This window comes from Falco peregrinus, chromosome 1, assembly GCF_023634155.1.
Source record: "Falco peregrinus isolate bFalPer1 chromosome 1, bFalPer1.pri, whole genome shotgun sequence".
Lineage (NCBI taxonomy): Eukaryota > Metazoa > Chordata > Aves > Falconiformes > Falconidae > Falco > Falco peregrinus.
Genome location: NC_073721.1, coordinates 45,071,950 through 45,093,348, shown reverse-complemented (window position 1 = coordinate 45,093,348; position 21,399 = coordinate 45,071,950). Strand labels below are relative to the sequence as shown.

Here is a 21,399-nt window from a genome sequence, read left to right as displayed (position 1 = left end):
CTGAAGCCTTGGGCTCCTCAAAACCTCACTATGGATTGCAACGGCTTTTTTATCTCCCTACAGTGCCGGCTGCTCCCTGCCCCCCCCAGCCCACAGTAACACATTGCACTCAGCTCATCTTCATTTTAATGTCTGCTCCTAAAGAGAACCATCTTCTCTTCTCTTGCATTATTTTTTTATTATTATTATTTTTGAAAGTGTTTTTCCTTTGGCCAGGAGCAAGCGGGTGGTGCCACAGTCCAGCGCTGTTTCCTCTTCCTCCTGGCCTCCTCTCCGGGGTTGCTGGCCGCCCTCCCCCTGCGCGGTGGGAGGTTCTCCAGCTCCATACGGGCTCCAGCAGCCTCCTGCTCCTGCCTCCCATAAATGCCAGCCTTGCGCTTGAACCCCTTCCAGCCCATCTCTGCTTACAGATGTTCCTGTGACTTGCTCTGGCAGTTTTACTGGGAGCTTGAGCAGATGCGGAGGTTGCCAAGAGTTTATACTTAATTGTTAAGTGGAACAGAGGCAAACTACTTTTATTTTGAAGCTAAAATTTCATCTTTTATCTTGCTGGCTGGGCCAAGCTGTATCATATGGTTTGACATGGGCTGAGCTCAGAGCTCCTGCACCCACTAGTGCACTACCACTTCACTAGGGTTTTCCCCCCTCATCCCACCCCCCCACCCCCCTCTTTTTAACGACTGCGTTCGTGATACCCTTTTAAGGTTGGTTGTACCAGGTCAGGTTGTCTTATTAATCCCCAAAGTGAAAAACAGCTCTCCTTCAGCTCAGCAGATCGGATCTCGAATGCATTTGCAGTTGGACACTGCACGCTGCATCAGTTTAACCCGTGTGCCTTCATCCCCGCGCTCAGGGGTCGGGCGCTTTATTAAGCAGAACCAAATTGTCACGGGAGCATCCCCCAGCCGCGCAGCATCCCTGCCTGTCCCTCCCGCCTCTCCTTTTCCTGCGGGCAAGGGCTACTCTTGAAGGCCACCGAGAGAGAACACCTCGCTCTATGGTTTAAAAGGCTTTTTATTTTTTTCAGGCGAGCGATCAGTTTTGAGGCCTGGCACCCTGTCAGAAAGTTGACAGATGATCTGCATTACCGGTGCGTCCCCGGGATGCCCGGGATAATCGCGCTCCAATGGACGCCCTGGAGCCGGCAGGTTCTCTGTGAAATGGCTGCAGCTTGGAGGGAGCAGTGAAATGGTCTCCTCTGGGCATGCTCACTCTGTAGAGGGAGCTTTTATCACATGAGCAGAAACTGAATCACGGCTCATGAGGATCTGGAATATGCAACTCTTTGAGTCTTCACCAGAAGAAGACAACAGATGTCCGCAGGTACCGCAGGGTCCACCTCCCGTGCCTCGCACAGAGCGGCTCCCCGCCGGCCCTGGCCGCAGGCAGGCTGGGGAAGGAGAAGCCTTGGAGAGGAGGAAGACAGTTTGGGGAATCATGGCTGGGGGTTATTTAGTTATGTGCTTCTGGAGGGATGAGTTCTGCTGCCCGCTGCGCGGGCGGGCATGCATGCGGGGGAGCGGGCTGCGGCGGCTGGCCTGGCCCCAGCGGTGCTGTGCGGCTCGCTGCCGGGTGCTGGGCCATGGGCTTGCAGGTTCCTTGGCATCCCACGGCGCCTGGCTCCGGGAAAGCTCGGCCTTTGTTTCCTCACGTCTGGGTGGGCTTTTATTTCTCTTCTGAGGTGGGGAGGCTTGTTTGGGGCTGTTTTTTTTGGTTTGTTTGTTTTGTTTCGATTTTTGGTGCTTTTTTAAAAAAATATTTTTTAAAGTGTGAAGTTTCTGGAAAATTCTCCCAGCTTGCAGCTCTTGTAAGCAAGAAGCGCAAACCTTGGGGTGTCCGAGCTGCTTGAAGGCTGAACTTCCAAAGGGGAGGAGAGGGCCTGAGGCCACATGGCACCTCCTTGCTCAGCTCCTTTGAGAGCTTCTGCTTGCAGCAGGCGAGCCGGCAGCTCATGTCTGCGGGTGGAGGCAAAAGCGAACATTATTTTGCCAGGAAGAAGAAATAATCCTTTTTATTTTGGGGTGGCTTCCTCCCCCCGCCCCTCTCTCTCTCTTTTTTTTTTTTTTATATATAGTAGCTTGCAATCCAAGGGAACAGCTGATTAAAATGAAACATCCGTGGTTGATTTCATGGCAGGAGGCCCATGTCTGCAGTTTATTTTAAAGGTTGCCTGAAATTCAGATCACTGGTCCTGCCATGCTCTTGGGTTTTGGTGTTGGTTGTTGGGGTATTTTTTGCTGTCATTTGTGTTGTGCGCAGACAGCTCTGTTGGCTGCCATGGACCTTGGTGGGACTTGGGGTGGACACCGAAGGTCCCAGAGCCATGGGGGGTCCAGGCAGCCCTGGCAGCGGGCAAAGCGCTGCCCTGAGCTTGCTGTGTTCTAGAGAGACCCCTGAAGCTGCCATGCAGACATGATACAGAATTTTCAATCCAGGAGCGAGATGTGAAGATGGCATTTAAAAGATTAGGGAGCTTACAGGATACCTAATCTAAATATCTACCGTGTCTCCACTGGACTATAAGTACGCTCACTGCTCGTCATCTAGAGGATGTCTGCTGAAGGAAAAGGCATCAGAAGAAGCCAGGAGAGAAACAAGATTTCATTTTAACAGCGAAGAGGCCTTGATGTGCTGCCTGATCAGCTCCCATCCAAGGCAAAAAAATGTGCTTTGGGTTTGGTGAAGGAGACAAGCAACCAAAACCACACTGAGGTGTGCAACGTGTGCTCTGGTGTGGTGGTGACCACAGTGACACTGGTGTGACAGCCGGCCGAAAACAGCTAATGCTCCATCCCTGCCGGCTGATGCCCTTTGAAAAGCATCTGTGGAGAGACGCTGAAAAGCCTGACCTACTTTGGAGGGAAGAGAGAAGCCCGAGGTCTGGACTGGACTTCACGCTGCTGCTGAGCAAGGGTTAAGAGCCCCAAAGTGGGGCCTTGGGTTTCTTCCCCCTCACATATTTAACTGACTTTTTAAGTGCCAGCACGAGCTCTTCCCCTCTTCCCAAGAACATGTTTGGACAGAGCACACATGGGGCATATTTTCTGCTGATCAGCTCCTGTTAGATGAACCCTGGGCCTGGGGGCAGGATCAGGCCCAGGACTGGGGTTCGGGCAGCAGGTGTTGTCCTGGGGCCGCTGGAGCCTCCTAAGGGAAGAGGACCACATGCCTCTTGTGCAGTGGCAGGGAGCTATTTTATTCCGGTAAACAAGGAGTTTTAAGGAGCTTCACCCTTCTGGCTAGCTGGTTTGGGCGAGGGCTGGCTTGATTCCTGCTGCTCCTCTTCGTTGTCCTTTTGTGGCTTTTCCCTGAAGTTTTTCCTGCTCCCCTTCCCACTCCTGGAGCCGAGAGCAGTCGAGGAATCACCGCGGCAGGAGAGTTACCTTACTTTTGTAACTCGGGGCTCTGACAGTGCGTGCTTCCCGCCCGTGAGGCTGGGAAGACCATATGTTCCTGCAGTGACATGTAATGTCAGTGATTTGGAAACGAACCTTGAATTTATAATCCTTAACTGCCATTTTCAGCCAGTTATTTTTTGACTCCTGTGAATTTCGACTTTTAATAGCAAACCCTCCTTGCAGAGGAGACCCTTCTGTCCCCTCGTGTTTCCCTTGTTCCCATTGGATCCGTCCCTCCCAAGGGTGAGGTCCTTGGTCTCTTGGGTGGAGGGGGAATGTCTGGCTTTGCTGTATGGTGGTGCTGGTCCTGGAGGGGGGCAGAGGAGGAGGACGGGCAGCAGGCAGCACTGCCTGCCAGGATTTACAGTAGTCAGGAAAGCAGCAGGAGCGAAGCCCACAAACTGTATGAGCTAATTGGAAAGCATCCTTTAAAAAAAATAGAGGGGGAAAAAAGGTAGAGCAAGCTTTCTCAAAAAATATGTTGGGATCCAACATAGCAGGTTGCTTCCCCCAACCAGGTAATTTATTTATCTTTTTTCCTTCGGTCCCCATCAGGAGGGGGAAGGCTGGTGGACCTGGTGGAGAAGGGTTGAGGCAGTGGGGGTTAAGAAGATGTGACGTGCAAATGTCTTGCCTGCAACGCAGCCATACTGTGTCGGAGCAGCACAGTGCCTCTCGCAAAGGAAGCTTTTCACAACTTGTCCTTGTTCCAAGGGTGAGGAAACTTCCAGCTCTTCTGGCATTTTCTTTCCGTCATAAGTCAGAGCTGCTTTCACCTGTAAAGTACGATCAGCTTGGATGGGGAGAGGACTGGAAAGGAGAGGGGCTGGGGAGCAACCTTGCAAGGCTTTTCATGGAGCTTTTGGTGTTAAATGAGGAACTTTTCCCCTCCTCCTCCTCCTCTCATTTTCCTGTGTGCCTGCAAAAATACTCTGGTTTGCATTTAAAGGAGAAAACTGTATGTGCTGGGACTAAGCCAACTTGTTTATTCAAGGGAAATACCATATTTCCAACCCTTTCTCTCACCGAGGAAGGCTTGACAGAGGATGGCAGACTGGGCTGGGTATTATATTTTTAGGCGACATCGAAGCACGGTTGTGATTCGAAGAAGCTAAAAATCATGGCTGGCATTTTGCATCGAGCTCTGCGAGACCTCTCCTCCACCAGCTCCCCCCCAGCCCCCAAAGAGCTTAACTTCTCCCCCCAAAAGCAGGTGGATTTTGACCTAAATCAAGGAGGGAAAAGGAAAAAATAGACAGACAAACAAACAAAGAAAAGGAACACACACAAAAAAAAACAAACAACCCAAACAACACAAAACCAACAACCAACCAACAGACCCACCACCACAAACCCACAGCCTGCTGCTTTTGCAATTTCCCTTCTCCAAAGCGGATTTTTATGGCGAGGGGCTGGGGGGCCGCGAGCGGTCGGGAGGCGAACGCCTGCTCCTCTCCTCCTGTCAAAAAATGGCAGGTCAGTGTGTGTCTGTAAACAATGCCGTTATGAAATGGCAGCGCCAGGCCGAGCTGAGCATGCTCGGGAGCAGCCTGCAGGGGGAGGTGAGCCCAGAACGATGAGCTAATTCAGTGCAATTCTTGGGATTGAAGGAAAAGACCAGGCTCCACTCTTAATGACAGAGCAGAAAAAAAAGGCCCCACGCCGGGGACGAAGCCCGTAGGCCATGGAGGAGAGGGTGTGAGGATCTCCCACCTCCAGGACTTCGGGTGCTGGGCAGCGCTGTGTCGCTTTCTCACCCTCCAGGAGAGTAAAGCCTTGGTGAGGTTTTGCTGTAGTTATTAGAGGGACAGGCCCGAGGGTGCAAGTTTTATTATGTGTTTTTTTTCATTCTTCTTCTTTTTATTATTATCATTATTTTTCTCCCCCCTTTTCCTCGTCCGCTTTTCTGGCTCGCAGGCATCGCTGTCTTGCTGGTGGCCTCCGGATGGCTGGAGGTGGCCCAGGTGGAGGTGGCGTGGGCACCGAGCGAGGTCCTCCAGGTCCCCCGGGAAGCCCGTGCGGGGCCTTCCCTGCGCTGCCGCCCCAAGGAGCCCCTCCGCCGGGCGCCGCCGGGGCGGGCAGGGGGCGAGGGAGCTGCTCCGCTGGCTGCCGTCGTTTGGGGGCGGGAGGAAGAGGAGCACGGAGGCTGAAGAGGTGCCTGAGCCCCGTCGATGGGGGCAAGCTGTCTTCCAGCTCCTCCGCCCCGGGCTGCTGCAACCTGCTGGCTCCAGGCTCCTCTTGGTGCTATGGTTTTATCCTGGCTGAGCCTTCCTGGGGACCGGGTGTTTCTGAAATGGCTGGTGTGCTTTTGCTAGAGATAGTGATGGATCTTGGTCTCCATTTTAGGGTTTTCTTCCCCGTCCCCCTTCCCCTCACGGGTGCTAGGAGAAGGCAGGCAGCAGCTGTACTCCTTGCTAACCTCAGGCTGTGGAAGGAGGAGATGCCTTTGTCTGCTCTGGATTTACACTTGCCTGCACGTACCAGTTGCACTGGCTTTAACTCTACTGGGACACAGCTAGATGGGTACAAGGCTTCCCAGTGTGGAGGCAGTGAGGGAGCGGGAGTGGGATCTCCCCTTCCAGGAGGGCATGGGCTGCGCAAACCCCCCTTGCCTGAAGCCTGCACGCCATTGTGGACCGCGTTGCCTTCCGAGAAGTCACTTTAAGTCCTGTTGTGTTCCATGCACGTGTCTCCTTTTCCCCAGCTGTTGCATGCAGGGACCTTGCGCCTCGTTTCTATGCTTCCCCCTGTTTCGGGAGTTGATTTGTACGGCTGGAATAGGAGAAAGGACATGGGGGTCGAGGAGGAAATGTTTCTTTTCTTTTAGGGAGAGCCTGGATGAAAGGAATTCGGGAGACAAAAGAATTGCAGAGTTTGATTTGGGGACAAACTTCAAGCTGAGGGCAGTGCTTGTTGTGAGCTGCAGATAAAATTCCATGTTCACATGATTGCACGAGGCTTACAAGGAAGTGGCCTTAGCCTAAAAAAAAAACAAAAAAACCCACCACCAAACCAAAAAGGAGCTTTGAGACTGGTGACTGCTTTGTAGGCCAGGTATGCTGCTGGTTACGTTTCCTTCCTTCTCCAGATCAAATGCTTCTACTGCTTCTAATGACAGGCCCGTGGTCAGCGTCCCCATGAGCAGTGATCCCAGACCTTGCCCGTGTGCAGCAGGACTTGAGCAGCGCCGAGATCTGAAATGAGCAGCCTTCGCACGCCTACAAAAGAAACACTCTCTTTCTACAAGTGTTTTCTTAATCATTACTTTCAGCATAGTTAACTGCAAAATGTTTGTCTTCTTTTTAAGGCAAAGGTTATTATGAGCAAGTTGGTTTGGGTTGTGTTTCTGGTTTTGGTTGTGTTTTTTTTCTTTAGCAGAAGAAGGGAGGGAAAAAAGAGTGAATGAGAAGCTGCTGCTGCTGCCGTTGCATCATTTATTGAGAGCTTTGCCTCCCTGCCTTGCTGCAGTGTATTGCAAACCTGGCCGCTGCCTTGCACGGGAGGTGGAATCCTGCCCTGCGGAAGGGCTGGCGGGGGCTCTGCCTGTGCCCCGGCCCCACTGGGCACCTGCACTGGGGTACATGCCCCAGCTGCTCGTGGGGAGCGATGTCCGGTGGTGTCACCTCCGAGGGGTTGGTGTCCACCTCTGGGCTGGAGGCTTCGCAGGCCGGGCAGGATCAGTCCTGTCCGTCCCGCCAGCTCTGCAGGCAGATGTGTTGGTGCAGCTGCTGCCCCGAATGGGAGCGAGCAGTTTCAGAGGGGTCCTCCTGCGCCCAGCCCTCTTTCAGATCGACGGGCTTTAGCTTAGCTGCATGGCTCCAGTCAGAACAACGCTGCTGCAAAGCCTCAGGTTCCTAGACGGTTGATTTTTAAGACAAAAAAGAAAAAAAAAAAAAAAAAGACCCTGGTGAAGGTAGACATCTTAGCACATCAACCTCCGCTCCTTCCTGGTCTGCCTGGAGAGAGCTCTGGTTCATGATGTAACTCACTGGTCTCTTGGGCTTGGTAAGCTGCAATACGTTGGAGTTCTGCTGTGCATGTATTGTCTTTGACTATAAAACCTGTTTGGACCTTTGCGAAGGGCACCCGGATGGCTGATGAAAATGCCAAGGAGGAGGCTGAGAAAGCTCTTTCTGTGTTTCCCAGCTTTGTTCTTTTTCTCTTCTTTTTTTCTTTTTTTTTTTTTTTTTTGGGTGGGCTTTTTTTTGTTTGTTTGTTTGGGGGGTTTTGTGTTTTTGTTTTTTTTTTTTGTTTGTTTTAAAGGCACCACTGTAGTTTCTAGTCGTTGTCTGGAAATGCTGCAGAGCTTTCCTTGGCTGGTCTGACCTGTCCTCCATCCCCTCCAAAGACCTCTTGGAGGAGAGGAAGCCTGTTTTCTTGTAAACAGAGGTTGGAGAGGAAAAACTAAACCAGCACTCGCTCCTCTGCTTGGATCCTCATGGCTTTTAAAGCCCTCTCAAAGACCTGCTCAGTCTTTCTTAAGATGGAATAATTTTTTTTCTTCCCCTTGAAAGCTAAAAATAAAAGTGTTGGGGCGGGGGGGATGCTTCGTTGGTGCTGGGTGCGCTTTATGGAGGCTCCCCAGCACGGAGGGTGAATAATCAGGCTGGGGTCGGCGAGGGAATGGAGGCGGACGGCTGCGGGAAAGGGGGGAAGGAGGGGAAAAAAAATAATGGAGAGAGTGAGACTTTTATTGTGAAGCAGCTTGTGCTTGGCAGTTGGCTTTTGTTGGGACTGCTGCAAGAGCAGGCATTTCTCGGCGGGGAGGGTGGGTATAGGGTTTCCCTGCCAATCGGGAGCCGACGGATTGGGGCATGGGGAGTGTGAGCAGTAGGGAAGTTTGCTTTGAATGTGAGGGAGGGGAGGGGAAAAAAACCCCAACCAACACACACACAAAAAATGGAGGTATTGACACTTGCGGTGAAGTTGCTCTAAGTTGGCTGGGTGGAGCCGTGGACTGGTGGGAATGAACGGGCAGCGTTGCTTGGCTGGTGCTGGGTGCCCCCGGTGCTGGGTGCCCCCGGTGCTGGGTGCTGCATCTGCCGGCTGGTGATGGAGCAAGGAGGGGAGAGTGCTGGCCTGGGGGTGAGAGGCTTCGAGTGCTTTGCAGAGGTTTCCTGTAGCTTCCTTTTCATCAAAATGCTTCCAAATTCACAGTTGGCTTCTTTTTTTTTTAATTATTATTTTATTTTCTACCTTGATGCAGAGTTTTTGTTTGTTTCAGAGCAAGGCATGGAAGTTGCAAAGCCGCTGCTGCTGCTAGCCAGGGATGTGTGTCTGAGATAGGAACTGGGAGACCCCGTCAGGTGCCACCTCACTCAGCCTTGCCCTGGCACACAGCTTTTTAACTCCCACAGGAAAAACACCATGGTTTCTCTCTTGGTGTTGGAATTTCTGCTTTGAGAGCTATCACTGCTGGGCAAGAGCCAGGGCAGCCCCAAGCTCCTGGTAATTGCAGCGAGGAGGGAGGGTGCTCATTAGCTGCCAAGGTCTAATTGACTCCAGGGTCCCTGCAGTGGCTTTTCTTCAGGCATCATGGGCTGAGCAAGCAGCAGTGCCTCTGTGGAAGGGAGAGCATGGATGCTTTGTGGAGTTGGGGGTACTGCTTGTAAAATAAAGAAAAACTTAGAATGGAATGGCTAAGAATGACCTGCTGGAAATCCTGGGGCTTCTAGCAGCAGTCAGCTTCATAGCAGGAATATCAAGACCTTTCCTTGTTGCAGCAAAGGTTGGGAAAACAGGCTGGTCCCTCTTAGACTGAGGCTCTTTATGTGCTGCCGGTGTCTGTGGTGAGGACCTGGGTGCCCCTTCCCGTGGGTGGGAGCCGTGGGGCTGTGCTTGAACCCCGGCTCTCTGCAGCTCTCATTGCCTTAGTCTTGCAGCAGGGTAAGTCCATGAGAAAAATGAAGTTATTCCCAGTTTACAAGAAGTCCGGCTAGAGGAGAGGTAGGGTTTACAAGCAAATGCTTGCAGCAAGGTTATGTAGTATTGGATTAGCAAATATATATATATATATATATATATATATATATATATATATAAAAAGCTGGTCTATGTTTAAACTGTGGGCTGTGTTGTTATGGTTGTTCCTCAGTGGAAGCTGTGGGCCAGTGTCTGGTGGAGGTATGTTCTGTTCCAGGCTATCTGATCAGTTGGCAGAGCAGAGGTTTCAGATGCTTACAGCTTGCATTTTTGGTCTGTGCCTGAAAATCTGAAGGTGGTGTGCTTGGGGCACAAGTTCCTTCTTGCTGAGAGCATCTAGACGTGGCCGTGTTTGCTGTTTGCTTGCGCTGGGGGGCAGGCAGCCACCCACAACCACCTTCCTTCTCACTGGAGGAGCGATCCTTGAAGGTGCCCTTGGCTCCACACGGGTGGGCTCGGCAGGCGGTGCAGGCTTTCCCAACCAACCTGCACCCAGCTGGTGTCCCTGAGTCTTCGCCTTCCCACCAGCTGTGTGTTGCCTTGCATGTAGTGTTGTTCAGGTGCAGGGCAGGGTGGTCGTGCAGGCACCCAGGGGCCAGGGACCTGGTGCTGGATGAGCCCTGGCTGGCTTCACGGGGTGGGAGGGCTGCTGAAATCAGGGGGAGCAGACCCCGCTGCAGGACGTGGCATTGCAGCTGAGTTCATGTGGAAACGAAAATGACAAAGGTGGCTGGTAATAGCGATCAATCGCAACACCAGAGCTCATGTGCCCTGCTAGCTTTGGACAGAAAGTTGTGTGGGGAAGGGCGAGCCACTGCTGGGGATGGTTTTGGAGCTGGTACCCGCCTGTGTGCATCCCATCTCTTTTGCTTGTTTTACGGGAGATGGGCAGGTTGCTTTTTTTATTATTTTTTTTCCTTTATCACTCAGTGTGCTTTAAATCTTGTGATTTGCATGGCTGCAGGCACCATCTGCTCTCTGTGGTGGCCTACAACAGTTGGCTTGACCTGGGCTTATTCTTCTCCTGCGAGGCCGGCAGTGTGCGGTGAACCCTTCACCCAGCCTGGCCCCGGCCCCGGCAGTGGGCAGCTCTGCAAGGCAGTTGCCTTCTTTACCTTTCAGAACAGCTTGTCTCCTTAAACTGTGTCAAATAAACCCTTCTTTTGTGCGTTTGGGGTTTTTTTAAATACCTTTCTCCTTTTGTTTTGTTCTGGTAGCTTCTTTTTTTTGTCTTCCCACCTCAAAAGGCAAAGGGAAGGTATTAAGGCTGCAAACCTGATCTGGCAATGTGACTGCAGGTGTGTGAAAGGCTGAGGAGACGAGCAGGTGTTCCTTTTTTACAAAGAGGAGAAAAAAGAACAATTACTTTCTATAAAATTAAAAATAGAGCTCGCTAACTATAATAAACATGGATGTTAGGAGTGATGAGTTAGCTCACTGATGGTTTGCAGTTTGTATGTTACATTTGAATGAACTACAAAAAAACTCCAGACAAACTACCAAAAGCATACTCGGGCTGTAAATGTTGATAGATGATGTGTCTGATAGATCTGCCTTCCCCTACCCAAAATCTAAAAAGTTTGGGGGGAATAAGGGGTCACCTCCTCGAGATGCCTTTCGTGACTGTTTTAATCCGCACCTCTACAGACACGTTCAGCTGGATTCCCAAGCACGTTACGCTGGGAAGATCTGCCTGGCTGCATCTTGACCAAAGAGTCGTGAGGTCTCGGCCCTGGGCACAGCTCGAAGTCCCTCTGCTTCTTGGGCGAGACGGGCTGTCAGCTGGGGCGAGCCTTGTCGTTCTTTATCTTTGACCTGTGCCTTGGTGGCAGTTTCCTGGCAGCGTTATTTTGCAGAATGAGGTTTGCTGGTGATGTAAACAGGATGTGTCCATGATTGTCTCTTCTTTTAAACGCAACGTGTGTATGATCGTTGAGCTAAACCGTGCTGTTTTCTTTTTTCCCACCCCCTGTCCCTTCTCTCCCCACCCCTAGCGAACAGTGCTGAGTAAGGGAGAGACAAGGAAAGACGCCTGCATGAAGACTGAGCTGCTGAAAGATATCACCAACAGCAAAGAGGAAGGTGAGCGTCTGCCTCGGTTGAGGGCCAGACCTTGTTGTGAGGTTGGCATGTGATGGGAACAAAACTGGGGGTTCGGAGATGGGTTCTGTCCCCTGAGCTCCCACAAACAGAGTAGCTCCATTCTCCTGTGTTTATTCTGAGCAGGGCTCTTCCCCAGAAGATGCAGATTTGCTTTTCAGTCCATCTATTGCCACCCACCTAAAGAACGGTATCTAATTTTCACTTCTGCTTTGGTGTGGCTGTGAAGCACAAAGGAATTACTTTGAACCTCCTCTGTGTAACTTGTTTTAACTGAACTCTGATCCCCACCACACGATGACCTAGCCCTTTTCCTCCCTCTATTAAAGTTAACTTTCTGTTCTCCTGTGAGTTCCTGTGTTGCTCCAGATCAGGCACCAACTGCTGCAGGATGGCCGGTGGGGTTAGACACTCCACCCATCATGCTGTTGTGGGATGCTTCATGATTTCTCCCTTGTTTCTGCTTGCTTTTACTTTGCAGGATGCAGAGCACATGTTAATTTGACGAAGTCTTTCCTGTGTAGTTCTCTATGAGTTGCATGCACACAAATCTGAGGGCTAATTTTTCCTAATCTGGGATTAGGAAAAAAAAAAAATCACCGCCCTTTATCTTTCACCCCTCTCTTTTCTTTCCATGGCTTTATTATTCCTTTATTAGTTACTTCTCGTAGCTCTGCAGGGATCTGATTTATTTTTGTTCTCCATTCCATAATAGAGCATTTGAAAAGCACTGAACTAGTCCCATCAAAATACCTAGTCTTAGATAGAAACAAAATTTTGAACTTAATTCAGGTGTGGTGAGGACAGCATTGCTTTTTATTGCTCTTCTGTCCAGCATAATTTTTTGTCAAGCTGCTCTAGTTAGAAAGTGAAGCTCAGAGCAGGCAAAATACTGAGTGCCGTGTCAGATGTGGCTGCAGTGCTTGCATATTAACTGGGAGCATGTGAGCGCTGCTGCTGACGCCGGTTGCGTGTGGACCTCTGGTCTGGGCAGACCAGAGACGAAGCCTGAGGTGTCCGTGGGAGGTTGTGTTACTCTGGGAGGAGGCTCTTGCTTCGATCCCTTGCCTTGCTTGGCTCAGGACTACAAAGTTAGTTTATTTAGCTCTTGGTTGATCCAAAGGTAAGTGTCAAGAGCCTATGGAGGTAAAAATCCAGGAGGAGGGTGGGAAGAGACATTTCTGTGCCATGTATATCTTGACTGATTTTTAATTGAAGCAAATGCTGTGTATCAAAAGGGAGCTGAAAACGGTCCCTGGGTAGGAAAGGTCTCGAGGCTTCCCAAGGTGCTCAAATTCTAATCACTGCAGCTTATTGTCCAGTCCTGTTACAGGGGAAGGAAGGGTCCTAAAAGGAGAACTGCGCAGTCTCCATTTTTGTGGCAGTGTTCAGATTGTACCCTTCTCTTCCCAACCGTACCACGTGTGTAAAAGACAATGCGTATTTGCGTGGTTGTTGTGCTCTATGCATTGTTCTTTGCTGACCTCCGTTACCCAGCTGTGATCATCATAGGAGTTCGATTAGCAGTCCCTAAGGTCTGTTATTAACAGTGTTTAGCATTGGCAGAGAATTTATATTTTTGAGCATTGCATAAACATGAAGTCATTATGGCAGACTTGCAAGATGGCATGAAATAGTTTCTTTGAGCCTTGTTTCCTGACTCAGGGATGAGTGGCAGCATACGGAGCTGGGATGTGTAGACTGGAAAAGCACTCTGAAGTCTTGAGATTTCTCTGTTTAAGTTTGCTTGAATAGTCTTATTTTTCCTTTAGCGAGGAGGATGGCACCAGTACAGTTTTAATATTTTCATCCAAGGACATAGCGGGATTGAATGCACCCTCAGCAAGGTTGCAGATGACACCAAGCTGAGTTGCTCTGAGCAACCTGATCTAGTTGAAGATGTCCCTGCTCCCTGCAGAGGGGTTGGACTAGATGGCCTTTAAAGGCAACAACGTTGGCCTGCAACATAAGGCTAGATCTGTTTTGGGTTTTAGTCCCTTTGGGAGAATCCCCTTGGCAGGTTATCTGTCAGTATTAAACCTGGGATCTAAAATTTTCAGGGGCTTGAACTTGCAGATCCAAAGGCTGACTAGAGGTGCTGTTTGGGCTAAAGACTTAGTGTGAATTATTGTGGTTTTCCCTCTTTTTACTCCCCCTTGACTCAGAAGGGTACTGGTACTGAGGTCAGTATCAGATCCCCATTTGCACTGTATTAGCACATACCATAGCTCTGCTGCTGCCTCTCTGAATGGCCTTTTCCAAGTTACACGTCTGTGTCCAAGAGGAGCTGGGAAATTTCAGTAGCTTGCAGCCTTGAATGAGATTTAGGGGGTCTGTCTCCCAAGCAAGGCACATCAGCGCCACTGCAGCAGTGCCTACGACTGCTGTCTGACTCCACCACTGATGATCGCCATCATGTTGGAGATCTCTGTGAAGATCCCTGGTTGCAGGGAAGGCTTGTACTCTTGTAGGGCAATAGCTGAGCTGCCCCAGTTTATCATCTGCTGGTTTGAAGCAGCACATCGTCTTTCTTGGTTGTCCTCAGTGTGCCATCCTGCCATTTGTGACAACGGTAGCTGCTGCCGCAGGGAATGCGTTGTTGGGGCAGGGGCCTGGGAGGGTGCTCCTGGGGGGCAGCCTGGGCGTCGGAGAGCCTTGGGTGGGCAGTCGTGGTGTTTTGTTCTTTGTTGTGCCAGTGGAAGGTATTGCAGAGATGCAGTGTGTTACCAGCTGGGATGTCCTCTTCTGGCTTGATCCTGGCACTGATGAAGAGAAATAATTGAACTATAAATTTAGCGTACATCTGTAGAAACAAGATCTTTGTGTGTTCCCAGCACTTCCATTTCCAGTTCTGGGGTTGAGTCCCAGCCCGCGTGAAGCCAGTGTAAGCTGTGCGCTAGACTCAGTGTCCCCTTCTGTGTAAAATTGCTCAATACAGATAGAAAAAAACGAGCTATGCATGAGACTGTTCTGTTGTTCTTGGGGAGACGTTCCAGTTCAGTTGTGGGGAAATGTTCCAGTTCGGTTTTACATGTGGGTGTGAGTTTAGGTCCGTCTTTCCCTTTGACAGGGAGATTGAAGAGATGAGCAGAAAAAAGTTGCTCTCATGTTTTATTAGTCCATATTGTCTTTAGTCTGACTCAGAGAGAAACTAATTAAAAAGTGGTTTCTTTGCAAGAATTACAAGTGATTTCAGTTCTTCTCCTAATGTACATAGCTTCTAACCCTGTGCTGCATCTCACTTGACCTTTCAAGGCAAACCGATCTTTTTCTGATTCCCCAGCCCCAGAGGTGGAAAGTTCCACTAAAGCAGTGGCACGAAGGAGCAGGAAGGGGAGTTGGTAACGAAGTTCTCCATTAGCCTCAGCGTTCTGAGACTTCACCCGAGGCAGCTGTTTTACAAGAGCCACGGTGCTGGAGCGTAGTGCTGGATGAGACGTGCACAGTCACTTTGCTCTCAAATAAACTGAAAACTACTTTTAGAGAGTGTCAGAGGTTTAAATTCCTGGAGGCCCCCCCTCCCCCCCCTTCTCTGGTGTGTGTATTTCTTTTTCTCCTTCTTACTACAGATAGGAAGCTGCCGTGAGTGAGGGAAGTGCTGCTTTCCACTGAGCAGCTGCAGCCTTTGCATCCCCAGGTGCAGGGATGGCCGCTTTAAAAGGAGAAAAAGAATAATCTCCTCGCCTCAGCAGACTCAGCACTTGGATCCCCTGCTGAGACCAACAGACAGCCAGGAGACCAGACGAGCAAAATGATGCTTAGGTATTTTAAATGTTCACCCAGATGTGCACCCAGGTGCTCTCGGTGTTCCAGACCCCTGTGCCAGGGGAGGCTGTGCCCTGCAGCAGGCAGGCTGCGGCAGCAGAAGGAACGCTCGGAGCTCCGGCAGCCCCAGAGGGCTGCCAGAGCAGGAGCATCCCAGTCACAGCTGGGCTCGAGGCCTTGTGGCCAGTGCTGTAACACGGTGGACCCGATCCCACGGCAAAGGAACAAATTAATTTCACGCAGGCTGTTAAACTGCTTTGAGTCCCCGCCGGTATTCACAGGCAGCCCACCAGCAAGATGCTGAATCCCATTTACCCAGCCTGTGTAATCTCAGTATTGAGCATTCACAGCACAAATTGTTCTTTTTTTCTTTTGTTTTTTTAACTTTTCTTTTCCTGTTTTGACTCTCAGTGTGTCTGAGGAGGTGGGAAGCAGTGATACTGCCACAGGGTGACAGTGCTCCAGGGCACTGGGAGGAGTGGCACTTGTGTTTTGGAAATACAAGGCAGGCTCCTGTATGGATATCACCTGCCTTCACGGATTTAAAGGGGTGAGGGAAAGAAGAGAACATCAGTAACTCACCCCAGAGAGGAATTTTGCCCTGAGAACATAATTCTGCTCATTTCTTGGCTTCAAAATGCTCCGCTTTTTGGCTTTAGTGATAGAGGTGGTGCATTCCTTTCCAGTGGATACAGGATCTCCAGCCACCCATCCTCTCTAGTCTGTGTGGTTTCAGTCTTTTTTGTGTCAGTGGGGCTTCTCTCTACTTGACAATTTAAAAAAATTTTTTTTTTTTGACTTGGAGGAAGAAGGGTGGAGGGAACAGTTGCAACACAAGGATTATAAGCAGGTGCATTTCCTGCTCTTAAAAGTTTATCCAGCAGGGTAGTTGGGTATTGAATAAATGACGTTGGTATCTGTGGTGTTTTAAAGATCATCTGCAAAGTGCTTAAGGTAAAACACATGTGGAATATGCATGTGTGTAGTACTTGTACAGCAGCACTTCAGAATCCTGAGCTTTTCACTGATGCTCAGTCTTTGCTTGTTTCAGAATCTGATGTTTCTCCTGCGGCGGCTGAAGCCTCATGGCTCTGCTGAGCTGCCCTGTGTTCCGTGCTGGGCACTTGAAATGTGTGGAAAATACCGTGCAAGCCGTGGGCAGCGGGGTGTCTTGCCTCTACCAAGTTGTTCAGAAAAACGTGTAAAAGTTCCAGATCAGATATTAGTGCATTTGCTTGTAGGATAGGGTTTTTTTCTTTTTTTTTTTCCCCTCGGACTAGTGATGATTGCATTTTGGCCTTTGCATAAGGGCTCATAATGCTTGGGTCTTTTTCTTACTTTGTCTCATTGAGCAGTGAGATCTGAATTTAAAAAAACCCAACATTTCAGACTAGAGCGTTCTCAAAGTAAGACAGTTTTGAGCTGATCGTCTGGCTGTCTGAATGTGGGAAGTTTCTGGTGGCTGCTCATCCCTTTTGGTCCCACAGAGGCGATTCGGTTCCTTCTGGCCGTGGCTGGGCTGGCTGGTGGGGCCGGCAGCACATCTGTTAGACAGGCTGTGCCTTGGGCAGGTTCTGGCAGGCTGGAGCGAGCTCCGGGGCAGGACGGGAGCCAGGTCTGGCTCTGCTGAAAGGGCTGGAAGCCTTACAGGCAAAGGCAGTGGAGAAGAACCCTCACTGCAGGAGTCTGGGCTGAGAGAGCAGAGGTAGGTTTCATTTTGCCTAATTTAGGGGTATTTTTTGAAGTTACGGTAATTCTGAACTAGCCCAGCTAATTTCTGCTTCTACGTGGTAGGCATGTCTGGTGGTGATTAGTTTATCTGAAGATAGATGCTTGAAGTCAGAACGTGGTTTTTTGGAGCCGTCACCTTCACTCCATTGGTTGGAACAGTGGCTTAGGGCACCCTGGTGTTTGAGATACCTTTTAGGTACCTAAAATTTGATGAGGTGTCCTCATCCTGTGTGACAGCTTCTCCCCAACTTCCATAGGATTCTGTTCTCTACATGGGAATATCATTTCAATTTTGAATGACTATGATATTAAGAAGAAAGCTTAAGACTGAAACTTCCACAGAGGGTCTGCTTGAGCCGGGGGAGAGGTGGGAGGGCTGAGAACTCTGCATTGCTTTTAATGAGTTATTAATTCAGACAAGTGATTTAAATATATTTCTGATTATTCTTTGCCACGTGGAGTTGCAGGGATAATGATCTACATGACTTGCTGAGTCTTAAATTCTTTGTGTTACTAAAATGCAGTCAAGCTCCTAAATAATACACCTTTGCTGAAGTTTGTTGCAGCCTGGAAGAACGGGCATCATAACAGAAAGTAAATCTCTTGGGCAAATTACCTGTCCTACACGTTGCTGGATTTTAAATTAATACCAAATGCTTGAATCGGGATGCAGGCAGCATTGTGGTCAATGTGGCAAGCTGCTACTGCTGCATATGGCGTAGGGGATGCTTAAGGGAGCCCTGAAAATACTGGGATGCTTCTAGTAAATGAGGTTACACTTCCGTGGACATAGGCTATATCTTTCTACGTTTCTTCTTTTTTTTTATTAAAGAAAGAATGGTGTTAGATTAAAGAACAGTGAGTGAGTTGGAGTGAAAAGTGGATATGGAGGAAATGTTTTGGTGTACTTCGAAGGAATGAACACTGTCAAGTTGTAAAGTTTTAGAGAAATACTGATTTTAGGGTTTTATTCAGTTGCACTTGCAGCGCAAGAGCAGAAGAGCTGTTGAACAGCATTTTCAAGAAGAGAACTTGTTGCCACAAGGTGGATTTGAAGCCAAAATTTTAGCAGGTTTGCAGTGAAACCTTTTTTTAATAATGGAAAAGGGGAGATGTAAAGGTCACATCAGGGACAAGTGTTTCTTTAGCTGTCTGGTGCTGTTGAAGAGCTTCTCTAAGCTGTTTTATTCAGTATTTCTCCATCGTGATGTTCCTGCTGTCTCTAGTTTTGTGTTCTTATCCCCATCTATAGGCCATATTTCAGCAAAAGTGTAAATATATATTGAATTGTGTCTATTCAGCAATGCTTGTAAATGTGTATTTAGTGGAGCTAAGACTTGTTGAACGTGGTCAGACTTGCAGATGTGTCCTGTGACAGAAGGATGGAGCAACGGAGTTAGAGGCAGAGCATCATGGCAAGTGGAACAGTAGCCTAGCCTGGGATGGCAACCCCTATTTTCCTGTTACCAGACCAGGTACTTTGGTTGTGAAAGCCAGACTAGCTTACTGGGGTTACGACATCTTATTAAGCAATGTAGCTCCTGACAGAAACTAGTTCTTCGTGGGGTCTCTTCCATTCAGTGTCCAGGTAGTGCCTTGGGATGCCGAGCTCCTCCAGTGGGCGGGTTGGCTGTGGTGCTTCTCGCAGGAGCTGTGCGGGAGCTCAGTCTGCAGGAAACAACGCTGTTCCAAACTATTTATCAATTTGTTTTAGTGCTGCCAGAAAAGGGAGCAGGAGGGTGGAAATGGTTTTTCCCCAAAGCAAGCAGCAGCTCAGGACAGCCCTGCCTGCGGTGTTTCAGACTTCTTGGATGTTGGAGAGGGACATGGTCTCTCTTCCCATTCCCACTGGCCTCTGCTGACTCTCGCCAGCCAGCGAGCTGGGTGATGACAGTTGCCATGATAGTTTTTGTCATGTGGATGCATGTCTGTTAGGCACTGAACCGTAACACCCCACCGGTGGCAGCACAGATGTTTGGGGCTGGAGCTGAAAGCCCTGGGACCTTGCTTTGCCCTGCAATGTGAGCAGTCACCTCCGGCAGGGCAGAGTGGGTGCGTAATCCTGTTAAATCAAAACCATACCCCTGACCACTGCTGTGAAGTTGTGCGCAACTTCAGGGACTATGGAATTTCCTCTCTTTTCTTTTGTCAAATCTCTAGTCATATAGATTTGGATGTCTGGTGCCTGTTTATAGGGGATTGATGGCACTTCCACAACCAGATTGCATTTTGCACACTTAATGAGAGTGTGTGTGTGTGTGGGAAACCGTATGTGGGATTTTAATTTTAGCTTCATAGATTTTTCATAAAGTCTGTGACGTTTTCTGGAGGAATGCAGTTACTCTTTCCCCTAAGGCAGTGCTCTAATTTACCTTGTTTTGGTTACCTTTGTGGCAGGTAGAGTAATTCTTGCCCTCTGCTTTTACAGTTTATCTAATACACAGCCACTGCAGTTACTTGACTGCTGTGGTGGGAGTGCACAGAATTTAAATCAACAAATATTGAAGGCTTCATTCTTCCAGGTGCCTAGTGCTGAGTGCTAGAAACCTCCGTCTGTGGTTAGGGAGCTCATTTTTTGTTTTCTTCTGGCACTGACTTTAAACAACTGTTTCAGCAAATGGCCACAGCATGACCTTTTAAAGACACTGATTGTGAAAAGAGAAACAAGGACTGAAAGAATAAGGGCATGGCTGTTGGTTCCCTCTGTCCAAGACCTTGCTAATAGTTAAATGAGTGAAAAACTTAGCACTTTATCTTCTCCCAGAGTTGTTGCTACCCAAAACAAACCCTTGTGTGTCTTACCAGAGCTTTCAGTACACAGAAGGTGGTTTGGGTGCTCAGAGAGGGCAGCAGATGGAGATGATGGCTTTGAGTCATGCTTGGAAAGCCAGTCAGTTACTGCCTACTGGAGGTGGGGGTTCTGCCTCTGCCCCCTTGTGTGTGCTTCAGCAAGCACCGAGGAGCTTGTTTTGGAGCTCTTTTTGGAGGCTCTGAGCCAGCAGATTCCGCATGGGAGGCAGTCACAGACTGGGTAGCCTGAGTTTGGGGGGAATGGACTGCTTAGTGCACGTGTCTCGTCGGGAAAAACGGCCAGAGTTGAACCCCAGCGAGGAGATACCGCTTGTCATCAGGGTCTGGAGACACCTTCCAGTAAGATGCTTTGTGCCCAGTGTCTGTGGCTTTCAGTTGGAAATACAGAGCCAGGACTAGGACTGTCCCCCTTGTAATTTATGGGTAGGACTAGGCTGGAGCAAGTTGGGCACTGCAGCAGGTCCTGGAGACCCACCTGGGCAGAGCCCTCACCAACCGGGTTTGAATTCAGCACTGACCGTGCTTCAAGCTGGAGGTCAGATTGGGTGGTCTAAGCGTATTGACCGGTTCTAAGGAGGCTTTCAGTTTGGTGCTGGAAATGTTTGTCTTTAAATCTCAGATGAACACCAAACCCAGGAAGTTTAGGGAATAATACGGTTGTTTCAGGTACTAGAATGCTTTTAGAGTCTAGATCTGCAGTGCTGTTTGTGCAGAAATCTGTATCAGTGTCTTTTAGGTCAACCCAATGGTAAGGAGATGGACTGAATGAATGCATTGGAAAGGGGTAGAAAGGAGGGGGAGGCCCTCAAATAGTTGGGGAGAGATTTTTCTTCCCAATTGTCACTGACTGGAGAGGGAATGTGGTGCGTTTTGGGAAGAGCAGTTCTGGCGAGCTGTGCAGCGCTGCTTCTCCTCCCCGCAGATGTTTGCACTGAGCTGCCTGTGCTTGGGGGCATGCAGCAGAGCTTGGCTTCGAACAGTCAGCCCAGGTATATTGGACTTGACATCCTGGGATTCAGGATCTTGGATCTTCTTCATGCTTTAGCCTTGCATCAGGTTTTTGCCAGGTCGAGACATTCAGGGTGTTGTTTTCCTTGAGTGTTTGGGCTTCAAGAGCAGCATGAAATAAGATGCTGATACCCAGCGTGCTGGTCTGACTTGCAGCGTTGTCTGTTGATTTGACTCGGGCTCCTTCTGAATACTGTAGGTGAAAATTGCTGTGATTTGAGCTGGTTGTGAATCAGTCCTACCTGCTTTGACAGCCCACTCGAACAGAGCTTTTGCTGGTACTTCTTGTGATGCTTTTCATAACTGTCTGGCCTCTGGAAGGAAAACAATACAAGGAATCCCTAACAGCAGGTTGATTTAATCATTTTACTGATCGTGCCAGTGAATTGTTATCACTCGGGGTTGCCTGGGGAGCTGCTAGTTTGTCATGTTGGAAACCTTTCTGCAAGTGCATGGCATTCGTACTTGGATTTTTTTCAGCTCAGGTCTGGAATCTCTGATGGGACAGATTCATCGATGGGGGAAGAATGTTTGGAAAGGAGGAAAAACCCCAGTCTTTTTACATGGACACTCCTGGTTTATCTGTGCATGAGCTTTTAGTCAGTCATGCTGCATTTGAATCATGTAATTATTTTAGTCTAGGATTGCATTAACATGCTTCGCT

At 49.3% G+C, this 21,399-nt stretch overlaps 1 protein-coding gene across 20 annotated transcripts in view; it reads left to right on the top strand.

The window, feature by feature from the left end:
- The window catches only part of EHMT1 (euchromatic histone lysine methyltransferase 1), a 121,611-nt gene that overhangs the window by 48,030 nt on the left and 52,182 nt on the right, over positions 1-21,399 (top strand). For 15 of the 20 annotated variants that reach the window (XM_055799259.1, XM_055799228.1, XM_027778161.2 and 12 more), the window contains one exon: positions 11,315-11,402. In XM_055799259.1, coding sequence (XP_055655234.1) covers positions 11,315-11,402 — 88 coding nt within the window. Of the gene's footprint in view, positions 1-1,027; positions 1,324-5,005; positions 5,178-6,428; positions 6,453-11,314; positions 11,403-21,399 lie in introns of those variants that run through there. The other 5 variants (XM_027778158.2, XM_055799212.1, XM_027778163.2 and 2 more) reach the window with 5 other exon arrangements.